At 42.3% G+C, this 24178-nt stretch overlaps 1 protein-coding gene across 6 annotated transcripts in view; it reads left to right on the plus strand.

Moving 5' to 3' along the window:
* carnmt1 (carnosine N-methyltransferase 1) overlaps positions 1-16712 on the plus strand; it is a 1199612-nt gene extending 1182900 nt beyond the window's left edge. For 4 of the 6 annotated variants that reach the window (XM_085986166.1, XM_085986118.1, XM_085986138.1 and 1 more), the window contains 2 exons: positions 2580-2683; positions 14313-16712. In XM_085986166.1, coding sequence (XP_085842292.1) covers positions 2580-2683; positions 14313-14453 — 245 coding nt within the window. In that variant the 3' untranslated portion in view covers positions 14454-16712. Of the gene's footprint in view, positions 1-2579; positions 2684-14312 lie in introns of those variants that run through there. The other 2 variants (XM_085986156.1, XM_085986146.1) reach the window with 2 other exon arrangements.
* The last annotated feature ends 7466 nt before the right edge of the window (positions 16713-24178 follow it).

Below are 24178 nucleotides of genomic sequence, written 5' to 3' on the forward strand. Positions count from 1 at the left end.
AGGAGGAGGTTTTGGAGAGTTCGCATTCAGCCTCGGCATGGTAGAGGTCTGTTCGTCAAACAACAACAGCGCCGTCCTTGTCAGCAGGTTTAAAGACAATGTCAGGGTTGGACCGGAGAGAACGGAGTGCTGCAAGTTCAGAGGGAGGTAGATTAAAGTGAGTGAGGGAAGTAGAGAAATTGAGACGGCCAATGTCATGCTGGCAGTTCCCAATGATAAGATCTAGAGAGGGTAAGCGGCCAGAGGGAGGGGTCCACGTGGAATGAGAATTCTGAAGACGGGAGGAAGGGTTTGCTGTTTGGGGGAAGATTCCTGGCCAAAGAAGTGGGCACAGAGGTGAAGGCGATGGAAGAAGAGCTCAGCATTGTGCAGAGCTCGACAATTGGGTAATTAATATGTTTTAAGCTGGGTATGACCTCTGAACCATTTCCAAGGCCCCTATATCCCACCATGTAAAAGGATGCAGTATTCTAAGTGAAGCCCAACCAAAGTAATACAATGACAAAATTGTGTTTTGTATTTAATCATCCTGGCAATGCAACCTAATACCTTGTTTGCTTTGGCTATCACTTCACAGTGAACCTTAAGAGAATTGTGTATCTTTTTCTCTTTCAACAGACTTCAGTTCTGTACCCTATAAGGTGCAAGTATTTTTGGCATTGGCTCTTCCCACATGCACAACACTACATTTATCGAAGTTAGAAACCATTTACCAAATGTCCGCCCATTCCCCCACCATATCAAGATCCGCTTGAAGTAGTTTTTTTCTCATCCACACTCGCACAAATCTTCGTCTTATCCTCAAACTTGTAGACCATTCCCCCAACACCTACATTCAGGTCATTAACGAAGATAGTAAACAGCAACAACCCGCGGAGATACTTTTTATTGTATTTTAATAGTGCACAGTTTAGAGTTTGAAGTGTGTACCATCAAAATACACAGATGTTTCGCAATTTAGATGTCAAATCAGGGGTATCCAAGCTTTTATGTTCATAGAGCCATAAGGGGCCACATAAAAAGTTTAAATCTATGTTCCAATATGCAGTATACAATAAAAAAGGATTAATTCAGAAGTGTGAAAAAAAACATATTAAGCACTTCAGACTTGCATTGGCCCTCAGTTCCTGTAATACCAAAAATAAATCTCAGCAAATTTTAGGCTTGGAGGACAATTTAAAATTCAGGAATGGTGCTCCAAAGTCAGGATTGTATTGAAGTCACCCACAAAATTCTTGGTATCCTGATTAAATCATAATTTTTGAAAGGTTTGCCTCCCTTCTCCAACCCTAAACTTTGGGAGGCTGAACGGAATTTGCAAGCTACATAGTTAAAGAAGAAAGGTGCAGGCTCAAATCTAGGGCTGCCAGCCATATCTATTTATAAGAAAGGGTTTCTGTGCAATCCTGGTGTTCTTCAAATTTTACTGGAAATAAAGCAACTTATTTAATGGGAAGCGTGGCAGTAATTTCAGAGTTGCAGGAAACCTCCATTGTGATGTGGTATGCCATACTAAAATAGTGTGTGGACAGCACTGCAATAGTTGTATTTTTCAGTACATGTTGAACATAGTTAACTGTGCAGCAATAACAATGTTTAGCAAAAATTTTAAAACATCTGAAAGTATTATTTTCATTATTGTCCAATGGTGATATTCAATACTATTTATATGCTGAAAATGTTAAGAGTTGTGTGACTGGCCACACACTCTAAATCTTTTGAGACACTTCTTTCAGGTCTTCCACAGCTCACTGATCTCTCAGATCAAATGTCCATAATTGATGAAATCACAGTTTATCTAACGTCGCCTCTGAGCCCAGCACATTCTATTTTTTGACATTCCTAATGTAACTAACTACTGCAGCCAAGTTGCCTCAAAAAGCAAACTATTCCTCCAGAATACACTGACATCACAGGAACAAAATAACACAAGCAACAGAACAGATACTAATTAGTGCTATGCATATATGATTCATATAAAACTCAAAACCTAAAAAGTGCTCTAGGTAATCTTTTTCAATGTCAGCACATTATAGATGCAAAATAAACAAAATATTGCAACAGTTGTGCACTTCTAAATAGAATTCATTGGTGAAAAGACCTTATGAATGCCAAGGAGCAGCTTCAGAACATAACTGGCTGAATGGCTGTGCAGCAGTGTTCTATATCTCATGGCCATTTAGAGGATAACACTGAGTAGGTTATAATAGCAGCAGTGAACAGGACGGAGTGCAGTAATTTAGTTTGGGATAAATGTGGTTAACTAATCTGGGTACTGTAGTAGTAATTCTGCTTTTACTTTTTTTTTAAAGAAATAAATTACAATTTGTCCCAGATAATTCCCAACATACTATAAGTAAAGCAATGGGACAAAACTCAATGCATTTCTCTAATGTTAATAACAGAAATCAGGACCATTCTGGATGATTTAATGCCCAATTTAGGTAGGGTCTCTTTAACCACTTTATGTGCAACTCCTCTGCATGTATGTGGTGCTATGAGTAGTCTCATTCATTTGTAATCTTATAAATTGAGTGGGGTTGACAGAGTACTACCTAACCTAAACTAATTTCTCCTAGGTCCTTTGCTGTATCATTTTGAGAATATGGCAAATGAAAAATCAATAGAACTGAGTTACGAAGACATCAGGCATTGCATACTTCAATATGGATTCAAAATGGAGGTAAGAACCTTGACCATAAACATTTTTAGGAATAGAAGAGGCCATTAAGACTAAAAACGCCCAACCCCTATTTATAGATCAATCCACATGCCCAGCTTCTCGGCAATGTTCCCTCTAATTTTTTTTGGGGTGTGTGGCCCCTTTAACGGGCTGCATGGCCCTTTCAAATTTCCGCGGATGCGCAATTTTTCCACTCAAAAGCCGGTGACCAGCCTGCAAAGGACCTCCAGACAGCTGCGCAGCTTAACGGAAACATTGCTTCTCACTATTTCATTTATTCTTCTTTAATGAAGTATCCTCCACACACAATAAGGCAGGAAAGTGGGGAAGCACATGCTTAGCACATATGAAAATGTTGTCCTGATGTGGATAGTCATTGCTACATGTAGTCTCTTACTGCCACATTCACTAAAACCTAAGGACATATGTCCCTGCACCTGTTCATTTTTCCCTAGCTAAAAAGGTTATGTTCTTTGCTGTTGAATTGGAACAAAGCCTTGTCTCTCTCCAGATGTATGTTAGATTATATAGCCACTGTAATCTTTCATAGTTAGCTTGTGTATTCTGTTTCTAGTCCACATTTTCTTCTTCAGGTTGTTATCCAGGAAATTGAGAAATCAGCAATATTTGACACCAGCTGCTAAATCTCCAGAAGAAAAATTATTAGAAACAGTGCTATCCTTATAACACGCATATAAATAAAGCAAAGAAAAATCAAAACAATGCTACTGATGTGTTTACATATGCATTTAGTACTCTTCCTAGGAGATAATGGAAACAATCCTTGGCCAACCATAAGCTCTGCAGTTGGCCATACAACTGTACAGGCAAGTGGCAAAAATAAACAAGTACAATATAAATGAAGAGCCCAGGGCACAAATTTGAAATTTAATACTCAGCATAAAGAGTATCTGACATACTGCTTGAACCAAATAAACTAAGTGCCTCCACAGTTACATAGAAACTAGGAGCAGGAGTAGGCCATTCGGCCCTTCGAGCCTGCTCCGCCATTCAACGAGATCATGGCTGATCATCCAAACCCTAGCACCCGGTCCCTACACCGACAGCCATCCCACCCAAGCCCTATCCCCGTAACCCCACGTATTTAATCCCCCCTAACACTAAGGGCCAATTTTTATCATGGCCAATCAACCTAACCCGCACATCTTTGGACTGGGAGGAAACCGGAGCACCCGGAGGAAACCCACGCAAACACTGGGAGAATGTGCAAACTCCACACAGTCACCCGAGGCTGGATTTGAACCCGGGTCCCTGGCGCTGTGAGGCAACAGTGCTAATCACTATGCCACCGTGCTGCCCAGTTGAGACAGTAAGTTGACATGATCTGCTGCCAAAGGTTTAAAAGACTGAAAAAATATAGCATTTTTGTTGAAGATTTAGAACAGTATTGGTAAATTACCTTGGGCGCTTAACACTGTCATTTACCAGATCGTAAGCTATTTCCACTAGAAATACCTTACTCAGCAGTTGAAAAAGAATATTTAAGCGTCGCCTGAACCACAAAGTTACGACTGTGCATTTATTGTGCATTGTGACCACAATCTCTCAGGTGGTTACAGTTGACTCATGACAAAAATAGACATCTGTTGGGATGGAGCATCGCACTGTCAGGATATAACATCATCTAAATTTGTGTGGTTCCCAAAATGGGAATGTGGATGTGCTGTTGGCAGGAGCAAACATGGCTTCAGTCCTCATTAATAGCAGTCAAGTATCAAATCAGAAAGTCTTAAAAAAAACAAAGCATTTTTGTCTTAATATTACCGTGGCATTGGATTCTTGAATTCTGTCCCCTCCAGACTCGATTATTCTGATGCTCCCATGCTGACCTCCCATCTGTCACCCTCCATAAACTCCACTTGTTCAGAGTTCTGCTGCATTTATTCTGTTTTGCACTTGGATCCACTCGCCCATTGCCTCCATCCTTGTTGAAGTAGTTGGTCCCCATTTCCCCAACACCTGAAATTTCAAAGCCCCAGCCTAGTTTTAAATTCCTCCATGGCCTAGCCCTACCCTACTTCCACAAGATCAACTCTATATCATCAATCAATTTGTCAGTTAATTTGACTCCCACCTCTTGCATAGCCCTCTCTCCCTTTGCACCATGATTAGCAGCAGAGACTTTAGCCACTTGGGTCCTATTCTTTGGAACTTCCTCCCTAAATACCTCTGCCTCTTTATCTGTCTTTCTTTCCTCCTTTAAAGCCTTCTAACTCTTTGACCAAGCTTTTCATCATCTTCCTAATCTTTACCTGGCTAAGCATCTGTTTTCCATATACCTATCTTTGAAGCACCTTTTAATTGTTTTTTTACATTAAAAACACTAGAGTCACAGTCATAACGGGTCAGAAGGAGGCCATTCAGCCCATCGAGTTTGTGCCGGCTCTCTGCAGAGCAACCGAGTCAGTCCCATTCCTCCGCTCTATCCCCGTAGCCCTGAAAGTTTATTTTCCTCAAGTGCCTATCCAGTCTCCCCTTGAAAACATTGAGTGTGTCCGCTTCCACCACTTCCATCGACGGCGAGTTCCAGGTCCTCCCCACTCGCTGCGTAAAAAGTTTTTCCTCACGTCCCCACTTTATCTCTTGCCCAAAACCTTAAATCTGTGTCCCCTAGTCCTTGCACCATCAACTAATGGGAACAGCCTTTCCCCGCCTAGCCTATCCAAACCCGTCATAATCTTGTACACCTCTACCAAATCACCCCTCAACCTCCTTTGCTCTAATGAAAACAAATCCAGCTTCTCCAACCTGTCCTTGTAGCTAAGATCCCCCATCCACGGAACCATTCGGATAAATCTCCTCTGCACCCTCTCAAGGGCCTTCACATCCTTCCTAAAGTGTGGCGACCAGAACTGGACGCAATACTCCAGTTGTGGCCTAACCAGTGCTTTATAAAGATTCAGCATAACTTATCTACTTTTGTACACAATACCTCTATTTATGAAACCCAAGATCCCATATGCATTGCTAACCACTCTCTCAATATTTCCCGCCGCCTTAAGGGACCGATGCACATTAACTCGCAGGTTCCTTTGTCCCTGCACACTCTTTAAAACTGTGCCATTAAGTGTATATTGCCTCTCCCTGTTCCTTCTGCCAAAATGCATCACCTCACACTTCTCTGTATTAAATTCCATCGACCACTTGTCTGCCCATTCTGCTAGCCTTTCTATGTCCTGTTGCAGTTGATTGGTATCATCCTCACTGTTTGCCACATCCCCAAGTTTGGTGTCATCGGCAAATTTAGAAATTCTACTTTTTATTCCAATATCCAGGTTATATATATATAAAAAGCAGTGGCCCCAGCACTGACCCTTGGGGAACACTGCTGAATACCATCCTCCAGTCTGAAAAACAACCATTTACCACAACTCGCTGTTTTCAGTCCTTAAGCCAATTCCTTATCCAAGCTGTCACTGACCCACCTATTCCATGAGCCTCAATTTTGTTAACCAGCCTTCTATGTGGTACTTTGCCAAATGTCTCCTAAAATCCATATAGACAACATCCATCGCATTCCCTTCATCGATCCTCCCTGTTACTTCATCAAAAAATTAAATTAGATTAGTCAAACATGATCTGCCTTTCACGTCCTTGTTGGCTCTCCTTAATTAGCTTAAACCTCTCCAGGTACTCGTTAATTTTTTTCCTTGATTATTTCTAAAACTTTACCCACCACTGATGTTAAACTGACTGTCAGCCTGTCGTTACTAGGATTGCCCTTACACCCTTTCTTGAACAATGGTGTCACAATTGCCACTTTCCAATCCTCAGGCACCTCTCCCACATCTAGGGAAGATTGGAAAATGATGGCAAGCCCTTCTGCTATCTCCTCCCCCAATTCCTTAGCAATCTGGGATGCAAGCCATCTGGACCAGGTGACTTATCCACTGTAAGCATACCCAGCCTTTCTAGTACATCCTGTTTATCAATTTTCACCCCTTCCATTGCTTCAACCTTTTCCACTGCTACAGGTAGACTATCCTTTATCCGAAAACCTCGGGACCAGCCGAGTTTCGGATAAAGGAAAATTTCGGATTTCGGAAGGGGGGTCGGCGGGGGGTCGTGCGCACGACTTACGCTGACGCTCAGCGTAAGTCAGTCGGAGTCGGCGGGGGTCGGGGCCGGCGGGGTCCGCGGGGGGTCGGCGGTTGTCGGGGCTGGCGGGGTCGGCGGTTGTCGGGGCCGGGGGGGTCGGCGGTTGTCGGGGCCGGGGGGGGTCGGCGGTTGTCGGGGCCGGGGGGGTCGGCGGTTGTCGGGGCTGGCGTCGGCGGTTGTCGGGGCCGGCGGGGTCCGCGGGGGGGTCGGCGGTTGTCAGGGCTGGCGGGGTCGGCGGTTGTCGGGGCCGGCGGGGTCCGCGGGGGGTCGTGCGCACGATTTACCCTTTATCCGAACTTCCGAAACCGGAACCCTCTCGTACGCACGACTTACGCTGAACGAAAAAACCTTCGGTTTTTAGAGGGTTTCGGTTTTCGGAAGTCCGGATAAAGGGTAGTCTACCTGTACCGACATTTTGTCAGCATCCACCTCCTTAGTAAACACCGATACAAAGTACTCATTGAGTATTCTAGCCTTGCCCTGCGCCTCTAAGCATATAACACCTTCTTTGTCCCCAGTTTTGTTTTCCTCAATGAAATGAAGATGAAATAATCCTTGATGATAAACTACATTTATGTCAGCAAAGACAACATTTTGAACTAAGTTTCTTATGAAGCCTATAGTTATAACCCAAATAGAAATTTGAAACTAAAATTATTTCTAGGTCTGAAACAGCACAAGCCAAAGGTTCACAACTTTTGAAGCGGATACGGAAACAGACTAATAAAATAATAAAGTTGTTGTCAAGATACATAAAGGGTTAAAAACCAACTTCAGTTAGTGAAGAATGTTCCATATCAATCTTGTTACAATAACTAGTTATTCTGTCGAAAACCGATGTCTGAAGTAGGGATACTGTTTTCAAATGCAGACATTCTGGCCTTGAATTTCCTCCATATTTGAGCCCAGAAACACAAGGAACCTGTGAGCAAACCAATTACATGGCTTAAAAGATAGGTGAAATTTTGGGCACGAGCAAGTTACGCACATAACTACAATATACGCCAAAATCTCCTTGATCTTTTGACCCCTCTGCCCGAATGCATCTCCACCCATAAAATTGGCAGCCCCCAATTTACAGAGCTTCATATGAGTTTCCTGGAATTGCTCTTGCTCATGGGGCTCTCTTAAAATTAAGACCAGATTTTCAGCCGCAACAAGCAAAATTATTTTTCTGGTTTATTACAATTTTTTGTGTGCTTTTTTTCTACATTTATCCTCTCGAGGGCCTTCACATCCTTCCTAAAATGTGGTGACCAGAATTGGACGCAATACTCCAGTTGTGGCCTAACCAGCGTTTCTTGTTGGGGCACAAAACAATGGCTTTGGGCTTCCCAATATTTCTCTGGAAGATCTTGGTTTGTTTTTCTGACATCCAGTCTAGGATAAGATGCAAATTGCATGGGAACGGTCGCATAGTGGTAATGTCACTGGGCAGGTAATCCAGAGGCCTGGACTAATGATCCAGAGACGTGAGTTCAAATCCCACCATGGCAGCTGGGGAATTTAAATTCAGTTAATTAAATCAATCTGGAATAAAAAGCTAGTGTCAGTAATGGTAACCATGAAACTATCGGATTGTCGTAAAAACCCATCTGGTTCACGAATGTCCTTCCGGGAAGGAAATGTGCCGTCCTTACCTGGTCTGCCTGAAATGTGACTCCAGACCCACAGCAATGTGGTTGACTCTTAACTGCCCTCTGAAATAGCCTAGCAAGCCATTCGGTTGTACCAAACCGCTATGAAACACAATAATAAGAATGAAACCGGACAGACCACTCAGCATCGACCTCGGCACCGGCTACGGACATGGCAACGGCACACCCAGCCCAGTCAACCCTGCAAAGTCCTCCTCACCAACATCTGGGGACTCCCAGAGATGTCGGGGAACATAGGGACTAATGAGAGGGAGGAACTGAAAGAAATCAGTATTTGTAGGGAAATGGTGTTGGGGAAGTTGACTGGATTGAAGGCCGATAAATCCCCAGGGCCTGATAATCTGCATCCTAGGGTACTTAAGGAAGTGGCCCTGGAGATAGTAGATGCATTGCTGGTCATCTTCCAGAACTCGATAGACTCTGGAACAGTACCCATGGATTGGAGGGTAGCTAATGTTACCCCACTATTCAAAAAAGGTGGTAGAGAAAAAGCGGGGAATTATAGACCGGTAAGCCTGACATCGGTAGTGGGGAAAATGCTAGAGTCCATTATAAAAGATGTAATAGCAGAGCACTTGGAAAGCAGTGACAGGATCGGACAAAGTCAACATGGATTTACAAAAGGGAAATCGTGCTTGACTAATCTACTGGAATTTTTTGAGGATGTAACTGGTAAAATAGATAAGGGAGAACCAGTGGATGTGATGTATTTGGACTTTCACAAGGCTTTCGATAAGGCCCTGCATAAGAGATTAGCGTGCAAAATTAAGGCACATGGGATTGGGGGCAAGGTATTGACTTGGATAGAGAACTGGTTGGCAGATAGAAAGCAAAGAGTTGGAATAAACGGGTCGTTTTCCAAGTGGCAGGCAGTGACTAGTGGGGTACCGCAAGGATCGGTCCTAGGACCCTGGCTGTTCACAATATATATTAATGATCTGGACGAGGGAATTGGATGTAATATCTCCAAATTTGCAGATGACACAAAGCTGGATGGGAGGGTATGCTGTGAGGAGGATGTCGTGAAACTCCAGTATGATTTGGACAGGTTGGGTGATTGGGCAGAAACATGGCAAATGCACTATGGTGGCAAAAACAGGAAGGCAGATTGTTATTTGAATGGCAATAGATTGGGAGAAGGGGAAGTGCAAAGAGACCTGGGTGTTCTTGTGCACCAGTCGCTGAAGGTAAGCATGCAGGTGCAGCAGGCGGTTAAGAAGGCAAATGGTATGTTGGCCTTCATAGCAAGAGGGTTTGAGTACAGGAACAAGGATGTCTTGCTGCAGTTGTACAGGGCCTTGGTGAGACCGCAGCTTTGAGTATTGTGTGCAGTTTTGGTCGCCTTATCTGAGGAAGGATGTTCTTGCCACGGAAGGAGTGCAGCGAAGATTCACCAGGCTGATACCTGGGATGGCAGGAGTGACGTATGAGGAGCGATTGTGTCGATTGGGCTTATACTCACTGGAGTTTAGAAGATTGAGAGGGGATCTCATCAAAACCTATAAAATTCTGTCAGGCTTGGACAGACTAGATGCAGGAAGGATGTTCCCAATGGCCGGGTAGTCCAGAACCAGGAGTCATAGTCTAAGGATAAGAGGTAAGCCATTTAGGACTGATGAGGAATTTCTTCACCCAGAGAGTGGTGAACCTGTGGAATTCTCTGCCACAGAGGGCGGTGGAGGCCAGTTCATTAAATATATTCAAGAAGGAGTTGGATATATATCTTAAGGCTAAAGGGATCAAGGGGTATGTGGAGAAGGCAGGGACAGGGTACTGAATTTGGATGATCAGCCATGATCTCATTGAATGGCAGAGCAGGCTCGAGGGGCCGAATGGCCTACTCCTGCTCCTATCTTCTATGTTTCTTTGACTTGTGCCAAAATTGGGAGAGCACAGACAATCCAATTCAATTCAAATTGCTTTATTGGCATGACAAGATACATCTTATGTTGCCAAAGCACAGAAAAACATGTATGATTGAACACCTAAACGCTGATCTAGACATAGTGTATAGACAAATATACCCATGTATACATAAATATACATACATATAATATACATATAATCTTTTCTTAGATTTAATGGTCATTGGTTGTTCCTCTGCTTATGGCAAGCTGTAACATAGTTTGCCGCTAAAGTTACGCATTTTCTCTGTTCCCCTAATAGATATGGGAGCTTTTGGTGGTCATTCAAATTTTTGAATTCAGGGCATATTTTTATGAATTTTCGGTAGAAATTTCCCCTTATGTCCTGATAGTTTCCACAAGTTGTGAGGAAGTGCATCTCTGTGTCCACCACTCCCTGACTGCAGTGAGAGCATATCCTGTCCTCTCTGGGCAGCCAGGTCTGCCTGTGTCTGCCTTTTTCGATGGCCAAGCTATGCTCACTAAGTCTGTACATTGTCAAGGTTTTTCTCAGTTTGCTATCTTTTACCATGGTCAGGTATTCAGCCAAATAGCAATCGAGTTTGTTTGGGGTTTTTGTCGTTTCTGTCCAATAGGTCAAATCTTTTTCATTTTGTTTAGTAATAATTGTGTTGGGTCGAATTCTCTGTGCTAGGATGTCACTGTCCTGGGGCTGATTATTATTAATAGTGTTAGTAGTTACTTCACTGAGTCCCAGGACCAGTTGACTAAGGGGACTCTTCTCTATGATCATCTCTTGGCATTTCAGGGCTTTGTAATGATAGCAGTGGGGGTTGCTCATTTTTAGCAACAGTCATAGTCATACACACAGAATCATACCTTTCAGCCAATGTCCCAAACTCCTCCATCACCATCCCTGGGTATAAGAACATAAGAAATAGGAGCAGGAATAGGCTACTTAGCCCCTCGGGTCTGCTTCCCCATTCAATAAGATCATGGCTGATCTTGGGCTCAAAGCCACTTCCCTGCCTGCTCCCCATAACCCTTCACTCCCTTATCTTGCAAAAATTTGTCTATCTCCACCTTAAATGTATATAATGACCCAGCCCCACAGCTCTCTGGGGCAGAGAATTCCACTAATTTACGACCCTCTGAGAGAAGAAATTCCTCCTCATTTCAGTTCTAAAAGGGTGACCCTTTATTCCGAAACAATGCTCCCAAGTTCTAGATTTCCCCACGAGGGGAAACATCCTCTCTGCATCTACCCTGTCGAGCCCCCTCAGTATCTTACATGTTTCAATAAGATCACCTCTCATTCTTCCAAATTCCAATGTGTATCGGCCCAACCTGCTCAACCTTTCTTCATAAGTCAACCCCCTCATCTCTGGAATGAACCTAGTGAATCGTCTCTGAACTGTCTCCAATGCAAGTATATCATTCTTTAAATAAGGAGACCAAAACTGTACGCAGTACTCAAGGTGTGGTCTCACCAATACCCTGTACAGTTGCAGCAGGACTTCCCTGCTTTTATACTCCAACCCCCTTGCAATAAGGGCCAACATTCCATTTGCCTTTTTGATTACTTGCTGTACCTGCATGCTAACTTTTTGTGTTTCATGCACAAGGACCCCCAGGTCCCTCTGAACTGTAGCATTTTGTAATCTCTCCATTTAAATAATTTGCTTTTTTTATTTTTCCTGCCAAAGTGGATAACCTCGCACTTTCCCACATTATACTCCATCTGCCAAATGTTTGCCCACTCACTTAGCCTGTCTATATCCCTTTGCAGATTCTTTGAATCCTCTGCACAACTTGCTTTCCCACCCATCTTTGTATCATCCGCAAACTTGGCTTCATTACACACGGTCCCTTCATCCAAGTCATTAATGTAGATTGTAAATAGTTGCGGCCCCAGCACTGATCCCTGTGGCACCCCACTAGTTAATGTTTGCCAACTGGAAAATGACCCATTTTATGTCCTGTCCCACCGGCAGGACAGACCCACCAGGGGTGGCGGCACAGTGGTATACAGTTGGGAAGGAGTGGCCCTGGGAGTCCTCAACATTGACTCCGGATCCCATGTCTCATGGCTTCAGGTCAAGCATGGGCAAGGAAACCTGCTGATTACCACCTACCGCCCTCCCTCAGCTGATGAATCAGTATTCCTCCATGTTGAACACCACTTGGAAGAAGCACCGAGAGTAGCAAGGGCACAGAATGTACTCTGGGTGGGGGAACTTCAATGTCCATCACCAAGAGTGGCTCAAGAGTGAACACCACTGACTGAGCTGGCCGAGCCCTGAAGGACATAGCTGCCAGTCTGGGCCTGCGACAGGTGGTGAGAGAAACAAGACGAGGGGAAAAACCTACTTGACCTCTGATGCGCCATCAATTACTCAAAAGACTGAGGTTGAGCGAGTAACAATCAGGCTTTTATTAACTAAAGAATGAAGGTCTTGTCTCGAGTGGTCGACCCGTCCAGAATACTAAGGGACTGGGAGGTAGTCACTTATATACCTGGAATAGTGGGAGGAGTCAGCCGAGGCATGTCCAGACGTGTACCTAGTGGAATACACATACAGACACAGACAGGTAGAACAGTGGTTTACCACAACCTCGTCCTCACCAATCTATCTGTCGCAGATGCATCTGTCCATGACAGTATTGGTAGCAGTGACCACCGCACAGTCATTGTGGAGACGAAGTGCCGTCATCACACTGAGGACACTCCGTGTTGTGTGGCACTACCACCGTGCTAAATGGGAAAGATTTAGAACAGATCTAGCAGCTCAAAACTGGGCATCCATGAGGTGCTGTGGGCCATCAGCAGCAGCAGAATTGTATTCCACCACAATCTGTAACCTTATGGCCTGGCATATCCCTCACTCTACCATTACCATCAAGCCAGGGGACCAACCCTGGTTCAATAAGGATTGTAGACGAGCATGCCAGGAGCAGCACCAGGTGTACCTGAAAATGAGGTGCCAACCTGGGGAAGCTGCAACACAGGACTGCATGCATGCTAAAAAGCAGAAGCAGCATGCTATAGACAGTGCAAAGCGATCCCACAATCAACGGATCAGATCAAAGCTCTGCAGTCCTTCCACATCCAGTCGTGAATGGTGGTGGACCATTAAACAACTAATGGGAGGAGGAGGCTCCATGAATATCCCCATCCTCAATGATGGTGGAGCCCAGCACGTGAGTGCAAAAGCCAAGGCTGAAGCGTTTGCAACCATCTTCACCACCGGCGCTTTCTGGCTGCAGTGTGTACCATCTACAAGATTCGCCAAGGCTTCTTCGACAGCACCTCTCAAATCCGCAACCTCTACCCCCTAGAAGGACATGGGCAGCAGGCGCCTGGGAACACCATCACCTCCAAGTTTCCCACCCTCAAGTCACACACCATCCTGACTTGGAAATGTATTGCTGTCCCTTCACCATCGCTGGGTCAAAATCCTGGAACTCCCTCCCTAACAGCACTGTAGAAGTACCTTGACTACATGGACTGCAGCAGTTCAAAAAGGCGGCTCACCACCACCTTCTCGAGGACAATTAGGGATGGGCAATAAATGCTGGCCTTGCCAGCAACGCCCACATCCCATGAACGAATAAAAAAAATGAAGGGGAAGATCTGAAGAGTAAAATAGGAAATAGCAGTCGAAGAAAAAGAGTGAGAGAAACTAAGTTATATTAGAAAAATTAAAAACCCCAAACAGCACTGAATAGAACGCCTTTTACTTGTGTAATGAAATGGCTTCCAACCTTTAGGAAAATAACCTGTTTAAGAAAATACACATATTTAACCATAGGGTATGAAAAAGGACAAGCATCTGTCTTTGTACAGAAAAATAAAATGGTGAATTTACATTTTTTATGGAAAGTCTGATATTTTTGCATTCCCATCTGAAAGGAATAATTTTTTAGCATTAATTTCAGAAATAATTCTGATTGGTGATAAAATCAATATGCTATTTTCTCTTGCAGGTGGAAAAGAACTCTGTACCATCAACATATACAGAAAATGACCAATCCATGTTAAAATATCTTTATGACTGTGTCTTCTTTGTAGCCAGAAAGCCTGCACACTCACCATCTCTAAATGGCTTTCCACCAATAAACAGTTGAGAAAGGAAATGTTCACCTCTCTGTGGTAACAGACTGTAGAATATAAAACTGGGAAAGAAGAGGAGTTACTCAGAAGTCTGGACAATCTGAATGACTCCAGAGTCCACCGTACCCTAATAGTGCCTTTTTCTTTTTAAATCAACTTCAGGAATTCCAAACTATTTCAGCAGTTTTTTGGACAACCAGAAATGTGCAATGAAATAAAGAATTATCCATATGATTGGCAAAACGAGCAAAGTCGGAGAAGAATCAAAGAGAATATGCTGCCCGACATTTGCGAACTGCTGAAGTTACCAAGGTGGCAGTTGTATGCAAAATACCCTTGTCTGGTTTTTAGCTACTGTTGTGCCCTCATATTTAGCTGGCCACTGCCTATCAAGCCAATTTGTTTCCTCCTCTTCATAATTCTTAAAATTATTTAATGAGCTGCCCCTCCCCCACACATGCACACACACACACACACACACAATTGCTCCATAAGTTCTGAATCTTGGTACATTGGGTAACTGTTTTGTACAACCATCTCTATGTATTTTCACATCTTTGAAATAGGAATGTTAATGAACTCTTACAGTTTTCAGTGGACATTGAGCTTGTCGAATATTTTGTGTGATATTTTAGCTAGATACCTTTGCAGTTACAGCTGAAGAAAGTTTTTCCACTTTTACTAAGTGCTTCAATGAAAGCTGAAAAGGGGGAATCAGTGCATTTTGAATTAGATTACGGGAATCTATTCAGTGCTGTGATTTAATTAAAACAACTTTGTAGCACCTGTCAATATACAAAGCTCAAAATATGGCATTTGAATTGACTGTCTCCTCAGTATTAGCATTCTTTTATGCTGCTAGGCTTTGTGGTTACTGTAATTTAAAACTCGTTAACTGCCATTGTTCTTATGGAAACAACTTGTCAATATGCATCTATTTATATGTCAGTTCAACATTGTTTCATATATAGAATCATTTTTAAAAATCTATTAGCAGTAATGAAATGAATGATGTATGTATCAGGCTTGTCTTTGTTTGGAAAAAAGAGACCAGGATCTTTAGCATCTGGCTTTGCATCATGCCAAAACAAGCATTAGCTTGGTAAAACCAGTAATACATACAATTTTAATTCCTCATACTTTTCTCCAGTATGCAACGGTGACTCTGATTTACATTAATTGTTCCTCGTAGCATGTGGTGAAATATAACTCCATCGGGCCATGCAAATCATGTGATTTGATTGCAAGCACCTGACATCCATCTCTGTCCATCATGATGCGCACTGCCAGCTTTAAAAAATGACAAACAGAATAAAACCATCCTCACAAACTTCATATCTATAGAAAGATGCAAGCTGGAGAGTGTTTCGAGAACATAAAGTATTTCAGGATTATATTGATAGCTCAAGCTTTGCAGTACTGAACCTTTGATGCATTCTCATGAAACACATTGCAGTCTATGTATTATCCTACATTGAGTGTACAATCTCAACTTGACATATAGATGTTATTCCAAAGTCATGTAGCAGTAAAAATAAGTGCCATTTGTAAAATACTCTGTTCAACAAATGTTACATGATAATTTAATGATTCCCATCTTATCGCAAAGGATGTGACAGAATAGTCTTCTCATAACTGAACTGTGTATGATAAAAGCAGGTATCAATCACTACTGTGTATTTTCTGATTACTTACATTCTGTGTTGTGAGTGCAGTATAATAGCTATTGTTGGTGATTGGGTATTTTTGTGTAGAGTGCAAGAAGTTTCCCAGTAACTTTTAAATAAAAAAAATGCCTTGCACTAGTCAGTACCATGCCTGTAATACAAAACTTTTCATATTCTCGAATGCATGTGGGTAATCTGTAGGCTCCCTATTTTTGAGTGGCATCATTTTATGGTATATGGCCCTTAAAAAAAAAAAAAAAAATCCAGTGCCATAAAACAAAACTTATTTTTTAAATCATAATTTTAAGGCCTTGACACCCATGGGATTAGTCAGAATTTCGATTACCTGAAATCTACTGGGCATATGAAGACAATTTATCGTAAATACAAACATTTTAAAATATAGGAATAAAGGTCCGTCTAAGGTTAAAGAGTAAACAAATACAGGTACAATGTAATGTCTTGATGTGGAATGTTTGCAGTATCAACACCATCAGAATATACTTTAGTGCTAGTTATAATTTTACTTATTGATTGCTAGGTTCAAGCCTTTGTAGTTTGATATTGCAACTAGGGTTCCTGAAGATTAAAAATTCTGAAGCAAAAGAGCACTATTAGAAAGTTATTTTTATGACTTCCAATACAGTAGTGCAAAGAAATCAACAGGTATGCCAGAGTGTTTCTAAACATTCTGGGAGAATTTTGTCATTTTTCTGTGGGAAGTAATCCTAAACTTGGATTTAAAACTGTTGGCCATGACCTCTTGTTCTCCCATACGAGAAAAAAGTACACAAACCTTACTGAAGTCTTCTTTCACAATCAGCCAGCCTTCTATGTAAATTTAAAAAACAATTAATAATAACACTAGGTTGGTTATCATAACAGTAGTGTTAACTTCAGTATAATGTCAGTGACTGACTTTAAAAAAAAAATATTCAGATTTCCTCTTCCACCTCCCCTTTGGAATGCTTGTAACTTGCTGTAAAGGGAAGCACATTTCTGTTCTGGTGGGACTGGGATCTGTCATTGGGCTTCCCCAAAATAGACTGCTTCCTTTAGTCTTACTTTTGTTGCAGTCCAAACAGTCAAACCCAAATCTAGTTGCAGATTGCAGTTACATTTTTGGGGGAATTTATTAGTTTCTCCCCTTTATTTTCTTCTCTAGGGTCTCCCACACCCCTCCACTAGGAAAGATGAGGGGCTGGGATATGCTTCCAAGTCTTTAGGAAAGCTGCTTATTAGCTGGCTTGCCAGAAGGTGTATCAAAATGGCACAACTTGATTGTACCTCCATATATCCTCACAGCAGAACCATTAAGATGGGTAATTTAGTGTGTGAGGAATTGCAGATGCAGATATGCTTTCTACCATTCATAGCTTGCCAGAGCTTCCAGTACTTTAAGGCTTTACTGGGGTTTGTTGCATGTAAGCTTTTGACAGGTTTTATTTCAACTTTGTTTACTTTTCAGTGCTAGCCAGCACCAGAAAATGCCATTAATTGTCCCATTAATATATTTTCCCCAGCTTTGCATTGCATCAAATAGCCATTTCCATGATGTTACAGTGCTGAATGTTTAATTGGGCTACCTTCTTAATCTGGTAGACCTCAGCATAATATTATGCACCACAGGTATACTGTATAGTCCTTCAGGCATGCAGATATTTTAGGTTTTGGATGCGAGGTTGAATCTGAATGTTGTTTTTGCCTGTTAATAGCTGAAATGTTTTTATTTAGCTAAAATTCTAATTGAATTATAGCCATTCCATTCACAAAGGTTGTGAAATGTTATTCTTTAAACAACAAAAAAGCATTGCAAACAAAATTATGAACGGATTTTGTCTGCAGCGCCTTGTATTTACAAAAATGTTTTGCAAAATTTTTATTAAATTATATAAATAGTATTACTTTGGTTTGATGCAAAGCTTTTATGGCTATGCTCCTCCAAACAAAGAAGTTTGCCAAATGCTTTTCATGAAGGTGGTGCCTATCTAAACATAAATTTAGGTTTGTACCAGTGAGCTGGTTAAAAACATCACTCCTCCCCTCCCCCAGGGGCTCAGTATTATTAGTCTGGATTACATTGCTCCAAAACAAGTTAACAAAGCTAGAAACAATTTAAGAATTAATTTGGCTTCAAAATGAAATTGCATTATTGTTATGGCCAATGCGTTTCTTGCTTAATTGCATTTTCAAGGATAATGTCCAACCAAGGCACAGTCATAATATAAAAGTAAAAACTTACATGGAAATTGTAAAATCAACTTAGTGGGTTAGTAATTCTATTAACTTCTATTTAAGCAAATGCAATTCAAGGGATGTTCTTTGGCTTGGTTTCAATTCTCTACCATTGCTTGCCTCTAGTGACAGAGGCTTTTAAACAAAGCCTTTGTAGATGGCTTTTAATTACATTTTTACACCTAACGTCACATTTTTGTTCCGTTTTATTTAAACAAGTACTGTAATGGTTGGAAAATGCTTCTATTTTTCGTAATTTATAGTAAGGATGGTTAATATTTCCACCAGCAACATCTCTCAGCTCAATCTGCTTCACCTGTATGCTAAAGACCTGTACTAAAATACAGTCTAGAGTATACAAAGGTATAATCAAATAGCAATACATACATAGTTGTGTACAGGCTTGGAAACGGAGTACACGTTGGCCAATTGAAGAACTTGACCAGTTGCATTATTTTTAGTTAGCCTGCCTGTCCTCTAATTCTTAGTATAGTACACATACATGTACATTGCTGTTTAAATAATGCATACCAATGTTCGTTTCAGCAGGTAAAAAAATGTAATCCTAAAGTCCATTTAATTCCTTTGAGATAACCCCAGCATTTTCAGTGTCCAATGTTCAACAAGCAGTTACTTAACTTAAAAAGTTATATAACCATTGAAGCAAATTGCCAGAACCTTCTACACCAGAAAATCAATCCTATTGTATTTCATGCCAGAATTTTTAGTTCCACCAATTCTTGAATAATTTTAATCTGCTGAAATTGTTAATAGTAGTATTGAAAAATTCTTATAAAAGTAGTAACTTTTGGAAATAGAAAATATGGTTTACCATTTTCCATTGGCATTTGTGGTTGTCCCATCAGTACAATAGTGTTTACATCATTTTGGCATTAGGGTCGTCACAATATGCTGTGTATCATTAGGTATTAAACCTATGATAATCATGCCATCTGTTTTTTTCACTACAGTAACCATAAAACACAGATGAATAGAAAATAGATTATGAAGACCATAATAACACCCTTTTACTTGAGTAATGTGTTTCCAGGAAAAGAGATGGAAAATGTTTCATATTATCACAATTATCATATTTTAAAACACTTGTACTGTAAAAAAAAATATTGTGACGGCTCTGTTCAGCAAAATGTACAGACATTGCACCTGCCTCTTGATGGCTTCCTATTATTTGCAGATACCTGCTTTATTTTCCCACTATAGACGCTATTCAAAGTACAGAATTTTGGACCAATATTTAGAAGTAAACAGCACAGTGCAGATGCCCATTGGAGTAACTCCATTTCTGTAAATCAGTTTTACCAAATGAATATAGTAATGAATTCCAATAAAATATTTTATTAATATCTATGTCTAAAATTGTTTTCTTCTTTATACCCTACACTACTGATTTAAGTATAAAGTATTTTCATGATTATACTTTTCTCATTTGTTCAATCTTCACAATGAAAATGAAACATAGAAGATAGGAGCAGGAGTAGGCCATTCGGCCCCTCGAGCCTGCTCTGCCATTCAATGAGATCATGGCTGATCATCCAAATTCAGTACCCTGTTCCTGCCTTCTCTCCATATCCCTTTAGCTTTAAGAAATATATCCAACTCCTTCTTGAATATATTTAATGAAGACCTTCCATCTTTCTGCAAGGAAAAATTTCATAGGGCTCTGTCTCTTTAAAAATGTACACCTAGGACATTAGGTGTCCTTTCTGCATCCCTACTGCATGAATTGAGTTCAATGGAAATAAAATTCAGGAGAGATGTAAAACAGGCTGTCGATTCATTATTACCTGTTTCACACTATTGTACAAAGTCAAAATCTACTCCAGAGTGTGATCAACAGATGGAATTGACTTTCAGGTAGAGTACTGAAGGCAAAAAACCCTGGAATCACTTACTTATATGCTGCAATGGGAAGAATGTAGAGTCTGGATGAACTAAGATGAACTAAATTGGCATTCTAATCCAAAATTAACTTGTGATCTTGCAAATAATTTATTTTTATATTCATTCATGGGATGCGGGCATCGCTGTCAAGGCCAGCATTTTATGCCCATCCCTAGTTGCCCTTGAGAAGGTGGTGGTGAGCCGCCTTCTTGAACCGCTGCAGTACATGTGAAGGTACTCCAACGGTGCTGTTAAGGAGGGAGTTCTAGGATTTTGACCCAGTGACGTTGAACGAACGGCAATATACTACCAAGTCAGGATGGTGTGTGACTTGGAGGGAAACTTGGAGGTGGTGGTGTTCCCATGTGCCTACTACCCTTGTCCTTCTAGGTGGTAGAGGTTACGGGTTTGGGAGGTGCTGCCGAAGAAGCCTTGGCGAGTTGCTGCAGTGCATCTTGTAGATGGTACACACTGCAGACACGGTACGCCTGTGGTGGAGGGAGTGAATGTTTAAGTTGGTGGTTGGGGTGCCAATCAAGCGGGCTGCTTTGTCTTGGATGGTGTCGACCTTCTTGAGTGTTGGAGCTGCACTCATCCAGTTAAGTGGAGAGTATTCCATCACACTCCTTACTTGTGCCTTGTAGATGGGGGAAAGGCTTTGGGAAGTCAGGAGGTGAGACACTCGCCGCAGAATACCCAGCCTCTGACTGTTCTTGTTGCCACAGTATTTATGTGGCTGGTCCAGTTAAGTTTCTGGTCAATGGTGACCCCCCAGGATATTGATGGTGGATTCAGCAATGGTAATGCTGTTGAATGTCAAGGGGGCAGTGGTTAGTCGCTCGCTTGTTGGAGATGGTCATTGCCTGGCACTTGTATGGCGTGAATGTTACCTGCCACTTATCAGCCCAAGCCTGAATGTCATCCAGGTCTTGTTGCATGCGGGCATGGATGATTATATGAGGCGTTGTAAATGGTACTGAACACTGTGAAATCATCAGCAAACATCCCCACTTCTGACCTTATAATGGAGGGAAGGTCATTGATGAAGCAGCTGGAGATGGTTGGGCCCTGCAGCAATGTCTTGGGGCTGTGATGATTGACCTCCAACAGCCACAACCATCTTCCTTTGTGCTAGGTATGACTCCCGCCAATGGAGAGTTTTCCCCCCAATTCCCATTGACTTCAGTTTTACTATAGCTCCTTGATGCCACACTCGGTCAAATGCTGCCTTGATGTCAAGGGCAGTCACTCTCGCCTCACCTCTGGAATTCAGAATTCAAAACTAGAGATGCCAAAGGCAGTAGTAAGGGTTTCAGCAGTGGAGGGGCTTAAGTCAGGGTGGAAGTGGGCAATGCTGTGCATGTGGAAAAGGGATGATCTTGGTGATGGATATGTTATGCGATTTAAAACTGAGCTCTTGAATTGAACTGGAAGCTAAGGTTTTCAACGGGCTGATTAAGTCTAAGTGAGTGTGATTGGAATCAGTGTCAAGACATTGGAACATACGATGGGAACTGAAAACGATGGATTCAATCTTCCTGATGCTAAATTGGAGAACATTTTTGTTCATCCATGATTTGATGTCAACATGCATTCCATAGAAGTGTGGGATTGAGAGAGGTAGTGGAGAGGTAGAACTAGGTGTCATCAGCTCTAATTGTCATTTTAAAATACTTTAAAGAAAGGTAAGTTTATTTTTAGCCCCATTAAAAACTTTAATTATTTTTTTATATTATTATTGCGAGCGGCAGCGGGAAACTCGGAGCGGCGAGTATTTAAAGAGGCCCCAGAGACCAGGTAGGCCTCAGAGCGGCGCGAGCGGCGGCGGGAATCTCGGAGCGGCAAGTATTTAAAGAGGCCCCAGAGACCAGGTGCGGCGCGAGTGGCGGTGGGAATCTCGGAGCGGTGAGTATTTAAAGAGGCCCCAGAGACCAGGTAGCCCTCAGAGCAGTGCGAGCGGCGGCGGGAATCTCGGAGCGGTGAGTATTTAAAAAGGCCCCAGAGACCAGGTAGGCCTCAGAGCGTACTAATCTCCAGTCTCAGAGAGAGGGAGAGAAGTAAAAAGTAATCGAAGTGTGACATCACCAGAAAGCAGGTAAGTGATTGGTTGGTGTGTATTTCTCTATTTTCAAACTTTAAATCTGTGGTTTATAGTTTCTAAAGTCTCTGTGGTGTAGCGGGGACTGTTTGTAAACCAGGGCCCTTAAATATACCATTTAACTGTAGTGTAATTGGTGGGATTGACTTGATTTAATTTAATTGCAATTAATTAAAGGGTAAGTCATGGCAGGACAGCCCGGTGCCGTGGTATGCTCCTCCTGCGCTGTGTGGGAACTCAGGGACCTATGTGTGCAGGAAGTGTGTCCAGCTGCAGCTACTGGCAGACCGCATTGCGGTGCTGGAGCTGCGATTGGATACATACTGGACCATTCGTGAGGCTGAGGACGTTGTGGATATTATATTCGATCAGTTGGTCACACCGCAGGCAAAGGTTGGACAGGCAGAAAGGGAATGGGTGACCAACAGACAGAGTACTAGGCACAGGCAGGTAGTGCAGGGGTCCCCTGTGGACATCCCCCTCTCAAACAGATACACCACTTTGAGTGCTGTTGGGGGGGATGGCTTATCAGAGGAAGGCAGCAGCAGCCAACTTCCTGGCACCAGGGGTGGCTCTGCTGCACAGGATGGGAGGAAAAAGAGGGGTAGAGCTATCGTAATAGGGGATTCTATTGTAAGGGGACTAGATAGGCATTTCTGCGGCCGCAAACGAGACTCCAGGATGGTGTGTTGCCTCCCTGGTGCAAGGGTCAAGGATGTCTCAGAGCGGCTGCAGAACATCTTGGAAGGGGAGGGTGAACAGCCAGTTGTCGTGGTGGATATAGGTACCAACGATATAGGTAAAAAATGGGATGAGGTCCTAAAAGCTGAATATAGGGAGTTAGGAGGTCATTTAAAAAATAGGACCTCAAAGGTAGTAATCTCAGGATTGCTACCAGTGCCACATGCTAGTCAGAGTAGAAATAGAAGGATATTTCAGATGAATACGTGGCTAGAGGAATGGTGCAAGGGGGAGGGATTCAAATTCTTGGGACATTGGAACCGGTTCTGGGGGAGGTGGGACCAGTTCAAACCGGACGGTTTGCACCTGGGCAGGGCCGGGACCAATGTCCTAGGGGGAGTGTTTGCTAGTGCTGTGGGGGAGGGTTTAAACTAAAATGGCAGGGGGTTGGGAACCTGAGCAGGGGGACAGAGGAAAGGGAAACAAGGATGAAAGCAAAAGATAGGAAGGAGAAAAACAAAAGTGGCAGTCAGAGAAATCAACGGTTTAAATCAAACATGGCCACAGTAAATAATAATTCTAATAGGTCTAAGAGCATTAAAAAAACAAGCCTGAAGGCTTTGTGTCTTAATGCGAGAAGCATTCGTAATAAGGTGGATGAATTAGCTGCGCAAATAGAGGTAAACAAATATGATTTGATTGGGATTGGCTCCAGGGTGGCCAAGGCTGGGAACTCAACATCCAGGGGTATTCAATATTCAGGAAAGATAGGCAAAAAGGAAAGGGAGGTGGGGTAGCATTGCTGGTTAAAGAAGGAATTAACACAATTGTAAGGAAGGATATTAGCTCTGATGATGTGGAATCTGTATGGGTAGAACTGAGAAATACCAAGGGGCAGAAAACGTTCGTGGGAGTGGTATATAGACCTCCAAACAGTAATGCAGAGGTTGGGGATGGCATAAAAAGGGAAATTAGAGAAGTGTGCAATAAGGGCACAGCAGTCATCATGGGTGACTTTAATCTACATATAGATTGGGCTAACCAAATTAGTAACAATACTGTGGAGGAGGAATTCATGGAATGTTTACGGGATGGTTTCCTGGATCAATATGTCGAGGAACCAACCAGAGATCAGGTCATCTTAGACTGGGTATTA

The sequence above is a fragment of the Somniosus microcephalus genome, chromosome 1 (assembly GCF_052327205.1).
Source record: "Somniosus microcephalus isolate GS21.2 chromosome 1, FLI_Smic_1.0, whole genome shotgun sequence".
NCBI lineage: Eukaryota > Metazoa > Chordata > Chondrichthyes > Squaliformes > Somniosidae > Somniosus > Somniosus microcephalus.